This window comes from Peromyscus leucopus, chromosome 12, assembly GCF_004664715.2.
Source record: "Peromyscus leucopus breed LL Stock chromosome 12, UCI_PerLeu_2.1, whole genome shotgun sequence".
NCBI lineage: Eukaryota > Metazoa > Chordata > Mammalia > Rodentia > Cricetidae > Peromyscus > Peromyscus leucopus.
Genome location: NC_051073.1, coordinates 81,418,478 through 81,433,433, shown reverse-complemented (window position 1 = coordinate 81,433,433; position 14,956 = coordinate 81,418,478). Strand labels below are relative to the sequence as shown.

The following is a 14,956-nucleotide window of genomic DNA, read 5'->3' as shown; positions in this document are numbered from 1 at the left end:
TTGTCTTAGACAGGACTTCAGTATCTCCTTCTGTGTTCTGTGGCTTCCCCTGCTTATTGAAACATTGCTGCCTTTAGTGTAAGACTTGCAAGAGTGCCTGAACATGAAGAAGTTAAAGGTAAGAGGCATTTATTTACTTCTTCCATCCAGCCCAACAGCATAGTGGTGTCAGCTCCAGAAAATTTACTGGCTAGCTGCCATAGGCTTATGTTTGAATGCTTGGTCATCAGGGAAAAGCACTACTTGAGGGTTAGGAGTTGTGGCCTTGTTGGAGTAGGTGTGGCCTTATTGAAGAAAGTGTGTCACTGGGGGGTAAGCTTTGGGATTTCAAAAGCTCAAGCCAGTCCCAGTGTCTCTCTCTGCCTGCTGCTTTCAGATCTAGATGTTGAACTCTCAGTTACTCTCCAGTACCTTTTCTGCCTGAATGCCACCATGCTTCCTGCCATGAAGATAATGGACTAAACCTCTAAAACTATAAGCAAGCCCCAATTAAGTGCTTTCTGTCATAAGAGTTGTCGTGGTCATGGTGTCTCTTCACAGCAATAGAACACTACGCAAGCTAAGAAGACTCATATAAGAATTTGACTGCCTAATGTCTTGACACCCTCACATTCCCCATAAAATATGCAACATGACCCTAAGACTCCATAGTAGGAAATAATCTCAGGTTGAAAGTCAAAAGAATCAATCCCCAAAAGCATTCATATACCTGAACCAATGCATATCCCCTAGGAAGGACTGCAATTAAAAAAAAAAGAAAAGAAAAGAAAAGAAAAGAAAAGAAAAGAAAGAAAGAAAGAAAGAAAGAAAGAAAGAAAGAAAGAAAGAAAGAAAGAAAGAAAGAAAGAAAGAAAAGAAAAGAAAAGAAAAGAAGAGTCCAAAGAAAGAATTGTGTTTGGGAGTAAGCCACCTCTGGTACTCCAACTGTTCCATATGTGATAATTTTGTACTTTCAGGTTACAAATATTTGGAAAAGTGGGAAGCTCTGAACCAGAAGTAATTTAATTTTATAGTTCCCTCAATGAACAACTTCTGATATTCTAAAATCAGTATTTCTGTTTGTGAAACTATAAGCATTAGGCAATAAATCAAAGCATAATGAATGAGAAACCTACTTTAAGAAGCGGCTAAGAGAAGAAATGAAAAAATGTTAAATTAGAAGAATTTTGAGCTATGGAAACAGTATCAGAATTGAAGAAATATACAAAGGACAGGAGATTAATAAAAACATCTTGAAAAAGACTCCATCAGAACAAAATATAAATTCTGAGCAGCATAACATTTTCCAGCCCTCTGGTCCCATCTATTGGCACAGCCATATCTGAATGGAGTGGCAGAAGTCACAAAGCCAGCACAGCTGCTTGACAAAGACCCAGCAGAGCTGAGCCACATGATGGCTGCCATGCCACCTTTGGTTTTCACCTCCACCTGTTACATACTTGGGGCACTTTTAATATTTGTACAATTTGGGGATGTGGGGTTGTTGGAAAATTCCATATTTATGCCTTCTTCCAGGAATGCTGCTTCTAAGCTTACCCAGGAAAGTCCTGAACATACTATTCCCCACAACCTACTTTGAGGGAGATATCCTTATCTATATACTTGAAGGTCTTCTTTATGCCTTGGAGATTGTGACACATAAAGAAGAAGCCAGAGGTCTCTTCATGAGGCTATGACACATTCTTGAAACATCTGTCCCTCTACTTACACAGGAACAAGATATTCAAAACAAAATAAATTTTAAAAGGTCAACAAGATTCAGTGGGCTAGAGGAACTGTCCACAGTTCAGATTACAAGCCTCTTCCCACTGTATACTCAGACAATTACGTGGCATACAACTCTGCCCTACATAGAGACATATTGATAAGTAAAGTATGGAGTGGAAAGACAATAAAAGTATGAGGTGTTAGGACCTCCCTCTCTTAGAAGTTAGCTCATGTAGAGCCAATATAATGTCATATGACCAAGGAACAACAGAATGCCAGGATTAGACATATAGACAAATTCTATAAGGATATAAATGCGAACATTCATTGTATTATGCCAGAATTTAAATAATAACTACAGCAGTTTTAGCCTGAGGATTTTTCCTGGGCACTCTGACCACTAAGAGTTAATAATACACTGCTTGAGACATGGCAAAATGCCAAGGGTGGTTGAAGATTTTGTTTTGGTCTAATGTCCTTGAAGCAACCAAAACAACCAGCCTGAGCACAGGCTGTCATATGCCTCTAGATTCTCAAAAATTGGGTTACTGGCCAAACGAATGGAAACACATGAACTATGAACCAAAGGCTGAGGGGCCCCCAACTGGATCAGGCCCTCTGAATAGGTGAGACAGTTGATTGGCTTGATCTGTTTGGGAGGCATTTAGGCAGTGGTACCAGGTCCTGGGCTCATTGCATGAGTTAGCTGTTTGAAACCTGGGACTTATGCAGGGACGCTTGGCTCAATCTGGGAGGAGGGGACTGGACCTGCCTGGACTGAGTCTAACAAGTCGATCTCAGTCCTCGGGGGAGGCCTTGCTCTGGAGGAGGTGGGAATGGGGGGTAGGCTGGGGGGAAGGGGAGGGGGCAGGAAGGGGGAGAACAAGGGAATCTGTGGCTGTTATGTAGAACTGAATAGTATTGTAAAATAAAATAAAAAATAAAAAAAAGAAATCTAAAAAAAAATTGGGTTATGGGGTTAATGAGTAAGAATGATTGATAACTCTGTTTATTAATGATATCAAAACTTGTGGGAAAATGATTGGAAATGATAACTCGGTTCTGTCATAGTTTGTTAATGATGACTAAAAGATGAGCAAAAGGAAGTGAAACACATGTCCAAAAACAAAAATGATATGATCTATGTTTTGGAACATTATAGATGTATCCCTGTTAACTAAATTCTGTATAAATAAAGAAACACTCTGGCTGCTAGTCAGTCAGGCTGCAAGATTCTCGACAACCATGGCCTGGCTCACTTCTTTCCCCGCCAACTCCTTACATCCTCTGCAGGACCCATCCACCACCGGGGATGGCTCCCGGCAACCTATCCCTCTCTATCCCTGCCTTCCCTATCAGAAGAGCTTCAACTTCCTTCATGTTTATTCTCTTCAAATTTATTCTGTAACAATTCCCAACAAAACAAAATTTAAAAAAAAAAAATTTAAAGGTTGTTATGGTTCCTTTTAAGATAAAGGCCCAACACATGTCCAAGATTGTCAAAGGAAAATTTAACAGATTATTGAGGGAATGGCATTAACCCAAGATGAAGTGACCCATCCAGTGTTTCCATTTCCTGAACAAAACTTAGCTGAAACACCCTTCTGCAAACCCTCCCCTCAACACACTCTTCACAACCCACCTAATCTAGTACATCTAATGGTGATACCTAATCTAGCCATCCTTGCCTGAGCCTCAACCAACCCCTAGGCTTCCACCCGAATCACTCCTGCCTAGCCCCAACCCACAGCCCACCCTTCTCAAACCAGCAAGATATATCTCCACACTCCAGGCTTGGACCAGAACCCATATCCTCCACACCAACACAGTCTGTTCCATACACCTGACTTCATTTCACCTAACCCATTCCCAACATCTAGGCCCAGCCCACTCCCACATGTTCTCCTCTGCCCCAGCCTGCTGTTCCTATCAGACTTTGAACTAAGAAAAGAAATCCACATGCTTAGATCTTATCTGAAAATTATAAATAGTATGGAAAATCAAACCAATATCTTCCCTACAAAATCGACCTGTCTTATAGAATTTTTGCCAATGATAATTAACTAAATAAACTCCAGGACAGAGAATTTAAAAGATCAATCATAAACTTCAAAGAATTCAAGGAGTTTAAAGAAGACACATAGGGAAATATGAATTAAATTAAGGAGAAAGAACTAAGAATAAATTCCTGAGTGATGCCCCCCCCAAAAAAAAACACAAACAAAAGGGTGATGGAAATGAAGACAACAATCCAGAATGTGAAAACTGAATTCAATAAAGACACAGAAACATTGAAAGGGACTCAAACTGAAATGAAGATGGAGCTGAAAAACCCAATAACCCACTAGAAAACTCAAAGGAGAGCCTTACAAGTAGAAATGAATCAAACAGAAGATAGAATATCAGGACTGGAAGACAAAGTAAAGAATCTAGGCCAAAAAAAAGCAAGGAATGTGAAAATTTCTAAAAAATCACAGGAAAGGAATAGAATAGAAATTTCGGACACCATGAAAAGATCAAGCTTTCAAATAATTCTAATAGATGAGGAAGAAGAATCCCAGTTCAATGCCATAGGCCAGATCTTCAACAAGATCTTCTCCAAACTAAGGAAAAACACACTCATACAGACAAAAGAAGCACAGAGAACACCAAAAAGATAAGTCCAGTAAGGAAAATATCCCAAGGCATAGCATTTTTAAAACAATAACTATATAGAACAAAAAAAAAGTACAAGAGAAGAAAAAACTAAAACAAAACCACAAGTGACATATAAAGGAAAACCCATCAGAATAACTGCTGAATTTTGGAAGCCAGAAGAGCCTAGAGTAATGCATTCCAAGTCCTAAAAGACAGCCATCCTGGATTAATATACCAAGCAAAATCATCTGTCATAGTTGAATGAAAAAGAAAAAAATTCCACAACATAAACAGCCTCAACAATTTCTATCGAGCTAACCAAACTAAGAAAATACAACAGACATTATATTTGAGCGAGGAAAGAAATGAGCATAACAGAGAGACTGTAGAAAGAAATAGGAAGCCATAATCATTAAAATACAAATACTATTGAGAACACAAACACCATCACCAAAAATTGACCATAAAATAGCAGAAAACAGCACACACATACTTCAATAAAGCCTTTTAAATATCAATGGCCTCAATTCTCCAATCAAAAGGCACAGGCTGACTGAATGAATCAAGAAGCAAAATCTACCTATCTGTTGTCTACAAGAAACACATCTCAGTTTTAAAGACAGGCACTGCCTTAAAGTAAAAGGATGAATAAAAGCACTCTAATCAAATGGGACCAGGAAGACAACAGGCATGGTCAGAATAATTTCAAAATACACTTCAACTGAAATAAATCATAAGGGATAAAAACAAACACTTCATTCTAACCAAGAGAACAGTTAACTAAGAAGACATTACTGTCCTAAACATATATTCATGGAACTCTGGGGTACTGAATTTCATAAAAAAAAAAAAAAAAAAAAAAAAAAAAAAAAAAAAATCTACTCCTGATTTAAAGGCATAGATCAACATCAACCACAATTAATAGTGATTTTAGTACACCACTCCAACTGATAGATAAGTCATCTGGACAAAAAATAAACAAAAACATCAGAGCTAATTGACATCATACATCAAATGGACTTAACAAATATCTACAGAATATTCCAAAGACTACACATCTACTCAGCAGCACATGGAAGCTTTTCTAAAATAGACCACATGCTGGGACATAAAACAAATCTTAACAAATTCAAAGACTGAAATCACTCCTTGTATCCTACCTGACCACAATGCAATAAAACTTAAAACTGACACCAAACAAATCTCTAGTAAATACACAAACTCATGGAGATTCAACAACTCATTACTTCATGATGAATGGGTCAAGGAAGAAATCAAGTTTTTCCTGGAATAAACAGAAATGAAGCACAACATAACAACACCTAAAGGTACATACTGAGAGCAGTCCTATAAAGACAATTTATAGCTTTTAAGTGCATATATTTTAAAAAAAATCAGAAAGAGCACAAATAAATGACTCAATGATACACCTCAAAAATTTGGGGAGGAAAAAAAAGAACAAACAGAATCCAATCCCAGTCAAGAGCAAAGAATAATAAAAATAAGAACAGAAACAAAGATCAATGAATGTAAGAAGTGGTTCTTTGGGAAGATAAACAAGATCGACAGAAACAGCTAAACTAACAAATAAATAAATAAATAAATAAATAAATAAATAAATAAATAAATAAATAAATAAATATGAAAAGAAAGGACAGACCCAAATCAGAACTAAACAAGGAAACATTACAACAGTACTCCACTGAGTTGAAAGACTTTAAAAAAAAAAAAAAAAGATGAATTTCTAGATTCATTTGGCAAACATCCAAAACTAGACCAAAAGTAAATCAATGACCAAGCCGACTGATAACAACAAGACTGAAATGGTAACAAAAAGTCTTCCAGCAAAGCAAACTCCAGGACCAGAGAGATTCACAGCAGAATTCAACCAGACTTTCAAAGAAGACCTATAGCCAACAGCCTTCTTAAACTATTAAAAAAAAAAATAGGTGTATTCCCACAAAGCCTTTCTATGAAGTCAGTATTACTCTAATACCAAAACCAACAATAAATTTTAAAAGTTTTTAATTAAAAAAAACTACAAGCCAATAACCTTTATGAACATAGATTTAAAAATGCTCAATAAAATACTTGCAAGCAGAACACATTAAAAAGATTAACTACCATGACCAAGTTGGCTTTATCCCTGAAGTGTGTGTGTGTGTGTGTGTGTGTGTGTTTAAAGAAAAAACTGGGTTAAAATTTTGGGCCAACAAGATAGCTCAATGGGTAAAGGCATTTGCTGACCAAGCCTGGCTCAAACACACATTAAAGTGGGAGAAGGAGAAAACCAACTCCAAAGTTGCTCTCTGACCTTCTCACATAAGCGATGGTACCCACACAGCATGCATACATGCTCAGACATAATAATAAAAAGCAATCTTTACAATGGTCAGTAATTATTCTACACTTTCCAAGAAATAATTCGGGGGGGGGGGGGGGAAGGAATCTCATTCACAATAGCTTCAAACAATAAATAGGATCTACACACAGAGGCTAACAACCTCTATAATGAACACTTTTTTAAAGATTTATTTTCTTTTTAATTATGTAGATGTATGAATGTCTCTGTGTGAATCTGTCCACCTGAGTACAAATGCTCACAGAGGCAGGAGGGTATCAGATCCCCTGGAGCTGGAGCTGCCGTCATTATGAGCTGCCTGATACGAACTCTGGAAACTGAACTTGAATCCTCTGCAAGAGCAGTACACACTCTTAACCACTGAGCCATCACTACAGCCCATACAGTGAAAACTTCACAATACTGAAGAGGGCTGGGAAGATGGTTCAGTGGTAGCACTTACTGCCAAGCCTACCCTCATAGTTGAAGAAGAAAACCAAATCCTGCAAATTGTCCTCTGACCTCACCATTCAAGCTGTGGCATGTGTACCATGTGCTCCCTCCCATAAACTAACAAATAAATAAAATACAAAAAAAAAAAAAAATTGAAGACAATAAAAAGTAAAAAGATCTTCATAGCTGTCAAAAAAACATATCAGAGAAAAGACAGCCTCTTAAAATGATGCAGTGAATGTTGGATTTCCACATGTAGAAGAATGAAACTTGATCCAGATCTCTCACCAAAAGCCATTTAAAAATGGATCCAAAGCCTTAATAGGAGACCTGATACCTTGAAACTGCTGGAAGAAAGCATAGATTGTACACTTCAATATACAAGCATAAGCAAGAATTTCCTTTTATTTTATGCACACGTGTGGTTTGCATGCCTGGTTCCTGCAGAGACCAGAAGAGGGTGTTAGACCCTCAGTAACTAGTTACAGGTGGTCGTGAGCCACCATGTGAGTGCTAGGAATCAAACCCTGGTCCTCTGAAAAAGCAACCAGTGCTCTTAATCACTAAGCCATCTCTCCAGTCCCAGCAGGGACTTTCTTAAAATGATTCTAACAGCATAGGAAATAATCCCAAGAATTGGTAAACTATTGAGAGCCACTGGTAGCAAAAGTCCATGAGAGTATACAGCAGTGACAAAGGGTTCTGTTAGAGGAAAACATCACCCAAGGTGTTATGGAATTACTGCCTTTTGAATGAACTGACTGTCTCTTGTAAACTTCTTGTGCATTTCCATGTGATGTGTACATGTAATCTCACAATTGCATCTCAATCTTGGGCACAAGTTTCCCTATACATTTGGGGTAATTGGGTAACTGTCCCCAGCTTTGTTTATTTTTCATTAACATACATCTGGCCAGGGCGATTCTCTGAACAAAAGTATTTCAGCAAAGATACCTTTTTCCAAGGACAAAACTGCACATTGATAAACATTAGCTCATCTCACTTACAGATAAGAGAAAATAACCATTTAATTAAATCCTCAACTCCTTACCTTCACCCTGGGTTATTTACATAAGACCCTAATTTAAGAGATTTACTGCTCACATTCCAGGGATGATGTTTTAGCCATTTGCTAGTTACTGAGTTAAGGCAGTTACTTCCCACTAACCCAAGGAGATTGCAAGGCCAGGGAGGTGATGGGTGCCAAGCTTCTTTCTTGTGTAAATTAAGTTTCAATTCCTCCTCAGTCAGGTGCTTTTCCTGGATTCCCTAACTGATCACAGCCTGTAGTTGACTAAAGGTCACTCCCCTTTTGGGTTGTAATTGGAAGCTGACTTTTATTGCTTTATGTGTGGATCCTTATCACCCATCTCTGTGACCCTGAAAACTTCAAGCCTTGCATTGCTTTGCCAAAGAATTACTGCATGTGTATATATACTGGTTCTCTGAGAGCACAAGGGAGAATTGATTGAGAAGAACAAAGATGAGGACGGAGATGGGAAGAACTAGACAGAGATGAGAGAACAGCAGAAGGGACTGAGAGCAGGAGGGACTGAGAGGAGCTAAGTATGAGAACAGAAAAGAAACTGTGTAGATAAAATTGACTTAGAAGAATAAAGTGAATGGATTAATGAGCTCAGTGTGCTTACTTTTATTAAATATCCCTCAGTTTAGAATCCTCAGCTGGTTGTTGGACTCTTCCATGGACCCTGGGAACAAACAATATAGGCTGGACCTATATTAGTAAGCAGGATTATATGACATTAAAAAGCTTCTGAATAGCAAAGGAAATGATCAGCAGAGAAAAGAGATTGCCTACAGAATGGGAAAAACATCTTTGTCCACTACTGACAAGGGACTACTATCTAAGAAATAGAACTACTATCTAAGAAAAGAACTACAAAAACTACACTGAATTCTCAAAACAAATAGGAATGACCAATAAATTCTTTTTAAAGTCTTTAGCTATCAAGGAAATGCAAATTAAAACTGCTTTGAGATCTGTCTCACCCCAGTCAGAATGACTATCATCAAAAAAAAAAAAAAAAAAAAAAAAAAGACAATAAATTCTGGTAAAGATATGGAGAAATCTGTGAAGGAGGAGGAGAAGACAGTTTTGGGGGCTCCCTGTAATCATTATTCGTGATTCTTCTATGAATGAGTCACAGATTTGAGCTATGTTCCCTGTGGCCAGCCTCTCCCGTATCTGAATGCTGATGTTCAATGTCGCCTCCCACCTAGTATTGTCCCTTACAACTCAGTCCTTGAGGGCAGGGCCATGCTTACTTGATTGTTGTGTTAGTGAGAAGTATCACCCTGGCAATCATCTAGAAAAGGTCCTAGCCCATTGCCAGACACAGTCCAAGAATGGAACCATTTGAGATTACCGAGTACTCTGAGAAAATGCCAAGAACATAAGACATGAGTCTTGTGACCTCAGTTTCCTCAAAACATGGAGTTGTTCTGGAATGTGTTTTTGTGATCTTCACGTATATAGCGAATAGGAGTGAGTTTACTTCAGATTACTCATTACAGGTAGTTATTGTTACTTGTTTATATGCCTGTGTAGAATAACATATTTTAGCCTTGTGCAGCTTGTCCACCATGTGCAGCTTGCCTGCCACGTGTGACTTGCCCTTGTGATTGTACACTTTACTCATGTGATTCCTCTTAATCCTCCGAGTATAAATTGTCTGATGCCCTGAATACAGTCAGCTGTTGCATGAGGTAAAAAAAAAAAAAAAAAAAAAAAAAGATATGGAGAAACAAGTATCCTTACTAACTACTGATGGGAATGCAAACTTGAGTAGCCACAGTGGAAATCAACATGGAAGACTGCATGCTGGGGGAAAAAAAACTAAAAATGTAACTACCATATGAACCATTCACAGAGGACTCTAAGTCAACATACCAGAGATATATTTGTATATCCATGTTAATTGCTACTCTACTCATGGTAGCCAGGAAAGGGAACCAGTCAAGACATCCGTAAACAAGTGAATGGATTAAAAATAAAAATATAATACACACATAATGGAATTTCATGAAGCCATAATGAAAACAGAAGCATAACATTTGCAGCAAAGTAAATGGAACTGGAAATCATGTTGACTACATCAGATTCAGAAAGAGAAATGTTTTCTCTCATATGTGGAATCTAAACTTAAAATTATACATATGAATATATATATATGAGTATTAAAATATTTGTGTGTAGTACGAGGAGGAAACAATCTTAAGAGATGGTATGTGTAGCAGAAGAAAGTATAAGGACACAGGAGAAGGAATAGAGGCTGGGGATACAGCTAAGTCGGCAGTGTCTGCTTGGGATGCACAGTCCCAACACTATATAAAATCAGGCGTGGGGCACACTTCTGCAATCCCAACATTCAGAAGTTCAAAGTAATTCTTGGTTGTACATTGAGTTTGAAGCTAGCCTAGAACACGAGATCCTGTCTCAAAATAAAATTTTTTTTTAAAAAAGCAAACAAGAAGCAGCACAGGGCCATCTGAGGAAAGGAAGGGTGTCCACCAAAGGAGGGCAGGAGGACAGTGGGGAGGGGATGAATTAAAGAAGAATGACACATATGTGGGAAAATGCCAGGCTAAAACCTAAAAGATAAATCTAAAAAGAAATCCTGACGAGTTCTCTCATTTTTTCCCCCTACCATGGAATGACATGACAAAATAAACCAGGATGTGGGCCCTCAGGAGACACTGACTCTGGGCTGTATGTGTCTGGAAATTCTGTGGGATTTTTCCACTGTCTTTATCAGTCATTATCCCTCTCCCAACTGAGATCACCCCCGTGTTATTCTGGACTCTAGGACCAACTATTTCAGTATTGCCTTTTAAGTACTAAGACTCCAACCAACTTAACCAATCCCCAGTCCATAGAACTACTGTAAAATGAATCAAAGATAAGTCTAGCTCCTTCCATATTTTCTAATGGTGTGTCTTTGGTCAGTGTCTTAGTTAGGGTTTCTATTGCTGTGAAGAGATACCATGACCACAGCAACTTACATAGGAAAAATATTTAATTGGGGTGGCTTACATTTTCAGAGGTATAGTCTATTATCATCATGGTATGACATGGTGGCATGCAGGCAGACAAGGTGCTTGAGAAGGAGCTCAGAGTCCTACATTTTGACCGGCAGGCAGCAGGAAGTGGTTTGAGACACTAGGCGTGCCTCAAAGTCTGCCTCCACAGTAACGTACTTCCTCCAACAAAGCCATACTTACGATGACAAAAGCCACATCTCCTAATAGTGCCATTCCCAATTACATTCAAACTATCACAGTCAGTTTTGGTGAACATTCTTACTCATTTCCTAGCCCTCTACACTCAAACACACAACAGAGTTCCATACTCACAATACTTTATATATCTCCAAGTAAGCCTAAATTGACCTATCACATCTTCCCTCAGGGAAAAAATATCAGCCATCAACTTAATATAAAGGTCCATCAACTTCCATCTACTGAGCTTTCCTCTGTTCCTACTGCCTAAAACTAACCTTATTCTGTATAGCACTAAATCCTTCTAGAATAGTGAAACGTTCTTACTCTGTTAGCTCCTTTTCTCCTGCTTTCCTGAATATCAAAACCCATACTTAAAGTCAAATGGAAGTATACACTGTGTTTAAATAATGTCTACCAAGTGATAGCCATCAAGCAAGAAGCACTAATAAAATGTTTGGTGATAAGGACCTGAAGTCATGTTGGAGAAGATGTCCTAGCTAGTTTTATGTAAACTTGACACAAGCTAGAGATATCTTAGAGGAGGGAACCACCATAAGATCAGGCTGCAGGCAAACCTGTAGGGCATTTTCTTAATTGGTATAGATGGGAGGGGGCCAGTCCATTGTGGGTGATGCTGTCCCTGGGCTGGTGGTCCCAGGGTCTGTAAGAAAGCAGGCTGAGCAAACCAATGAGAAGCATCCCTCCATGGCCCTTGCATCAGCTTCTGTCTGCCTCCAGGTTCCTGCCCTGCTTGAGTTCCTATCTTGATTTCCTTTGATGATAAACTATGATGTGGAAATATAAGCCTAATAAACTCTTTCATCCCCAAGTTGATTTGGTCATGGTGTTTCATAGCAGCAACAGTAACCCTACGACAAAAGGGGTCATCAGAAAAACACAATTTTCCTTATTTCTCTGTTATGGTCTTTAGAATCTCCCCTCACTTTATTCTCTTTGAATGTACTTATATTTTACTATAGTATACACATCTCAAGGGAGCATCATTAGTCTTTGGAAATATCTCTCTAGCTATTATTTAGGTTGACAGTGTCTTGTCCAAAACTCTATGAACAGGAAGTTGAAGAGCTGAAGCTGATATTAAAGATTTGTGATGAGGGCATTTCTCCATGTTTCTTCACACCTAGTATACTCACAAGTTCATCATATATTTACCAGTTATGGCGGTTGCTCTAAAGAGCATGAATTGGAGACATCATTCCTCATCTTATAATGTTTACACTAAGGAATCAAAAGTATAGACACAGCCGGGCAGAGTGATGCACACCTTTTATACCAGCACTCAGAGGAGGCAGAGGCAGGCAGATCCCTGTGAGTCTGAGGCAGGCCTAATCTACAAACAGAGTTTCAGGACAGCCAGGGCTGTTACACAAATAAACCCTGTCTCAAAAAACAGAAGGGGTGGGGTGGGGGGGAGAAAGAAAAAAAGAAAAGAATTAAACTTGCCTATATTATGGAAGGTGTAAAAGAGCATGAAGTATGAACACAAAGCAAGATCATGAGAGACCACCTGAATGCTGTGTACACTGGGCAAATCACTTGATCTCCTGCTAGGAGTCACTTTCATCATCCACAAAACAAGACAACAGTACCTTCTTCAAAGGACTGATGAAAGAACTGACTGAAGCTTGATGTGGTGGTTCACATTTGTAATCCCAACAATGGGCAGGTAGGGTAGGATGATCACTGCAGGTTTGAGACCAGCCTCATCTACATAATAAGTTCCAAATCAGCCAGAGCGATATACTGAGCCCTGCTCCCTTCCCACCCACCCCCAAAAATTAAATTTTAAATGTAAGCCAGGTGTGGTGGCACTTGATGGTGGGGGCTGGATGGTGAGGCTCAAGGTCACCTTCACTTACTCAGTGAATTCGGGGCCAGCCTGTGCTACAGGAGAGCCTGTTTCACCTGCTGCTGAGAAAGTCTACAATTCTGTAGTAAGCCGCCCCATGGAAATAACAAACTGAACTCATCAACCACCTCTTCAGCGGACCAGAGAAGACCCTGTGGGAAACCTGGAGCTACACGCACAGGTTAAGCTACACTCAGATTCCTGGCATTTGGTCAATACTTGTTAAAAGCTGCTTCAGTTTTGAAGCAATTTTTTACACAGCAATAAGTAACACAACTACTGAAAAGAAAAACTATTGAAAAATAAGAGAATGAAGAGGGTAGAAATAAGTCAAAAGAACTAGATTACTAAATTAGGAAAAATTGTTAGGTCCTAGTAAACTGAAAGAAAGATGATTTCATAACATAGTGTAGCCTGTTATACAGTGGTGGCAGTTAAAACCTATGTCCAAGACTACCCAGGGCACACTCTTCAAGTTGAGAAAAAGCACAATGTCAAAATTCGGAGCAGGGCAGTAAGGAAAAGTAAATGAACAGCTATGAAAGTGAATCAGGACACTGATGACAAGGATATCAACTGCTGCAATCATTAAATGATTTATGGTAGAGTTAGCAATGTTCTAATTCCTTTTTTTTTTTTTTAACATTTTAATCTTTCCGAAATTAAATCAGTTTTTAAGCCATAAGTTCTTATGTGCTTCTGCTCCCTAAATCAGCTACAAAGTTGGCAGTGTGGTCTATCGGGTCTGTTTGAGAAATAAAGAATGGCAGTGATAAGGTAGTTGAAGCATTTATGTGGGATATTGTTTTCAGCATGTTTTCATTTAAAGAGCAGATCAAGAAGTGAAGCACTGTTTGCTGTTTTACATTTTGAGTATTATGAAACAAACATCTGTAAGTGAGGAATTTTGAAAAGGCAAACTATGACTAAAGAGGAACACAATGAGGAAGCAATGAAGGGAGGTATGTTCGCTTAAATGTCATCCATGTAACAGTTCCTACATGCCCTGCCTACAGTGTGGAGATCGCTGAACACACCTGAGAAGCAACTCCTCGAAGAAAGTTTGGGCGGGAAAGCAAAGTGTAAGGAACGATATCTAGGAAAAATGAGAAGGAACACTCCAATATCCACTGCTGTCTTGGTATGTTGAGCAACAGAATAAAACCGAGACAAATAAATTGCCAGGCTGCAGCTACCACGCTCATTCCGAATCAAGTTCCCAGCATTGCTTTCCTTCCTCCGGGTCTGCACTCGCGCGCTCGGTTCCCAGCACCATTCGGCGCAGACCTGGGCAGGACAGGGCAAGGACGCCCTGCCCAGCCCGACTGCCACAACCCGCGCGTGCCCATCCGACCGGGCCGGGGCCACCCCGAGAGGCCCACGGAGCCCCGCGCCCGCACGCGGCTTCCATAGCAACAGCACGGCATACCTTGGACGCGCCAGCGCGGCCGCTTCCGGACATCTCCCACACGCACGGCCCTCCCCTCGCACTCGCCGCCCCTTCCGGAATCCATTCCCTCCGGAAGCCGCGCCTCGCGTGCTCCGCCCCTCCCGGAAGCCACGGGCGGGTTTTCTTCGGGTTTGCACGGCGAGGGCGCTGCTGTTCTAAGCAGTTCCTCACTCCCCTTGGGGAGCCTGGAAAGCGCTCCATGGGACACCAGCTCCCTTGGCTGGGCAAGACCTAGAGCAGTCACCAGAACCAAGAG

General features: G+C 39.7%; 1 protein-coding gene across 6 annotated transcripts in view; it reads right to left on the bottom strand.

Moving 5' to 3' along the window:
- Positions 1-14,756, bottom strand: part of Spidr (scaffold protein involved in DNA repair) — a 280,374-nt gene extending 265,618 nt beyond the window's left edge. For all 6 annotated transcript variants that reach the window (XM_028893301.2, XM_028893303.2, XM_037209972.1 and 3 more), the window contains exon 1: positions 14,680-14,756. In XM_028893301.2, coding sequence (XP_028749134.1) covers positions 14,680-14,712 — 33 coding nt within the window. In that variant the 5' untranslated portion in view covers positions 14,713-14,756. The remainder of the gene's footprint in view (positions 1-14,679) is intronic.
- Between the last annotated feature and the right edge of the window lie 200 nt (positions 14,757-14,956).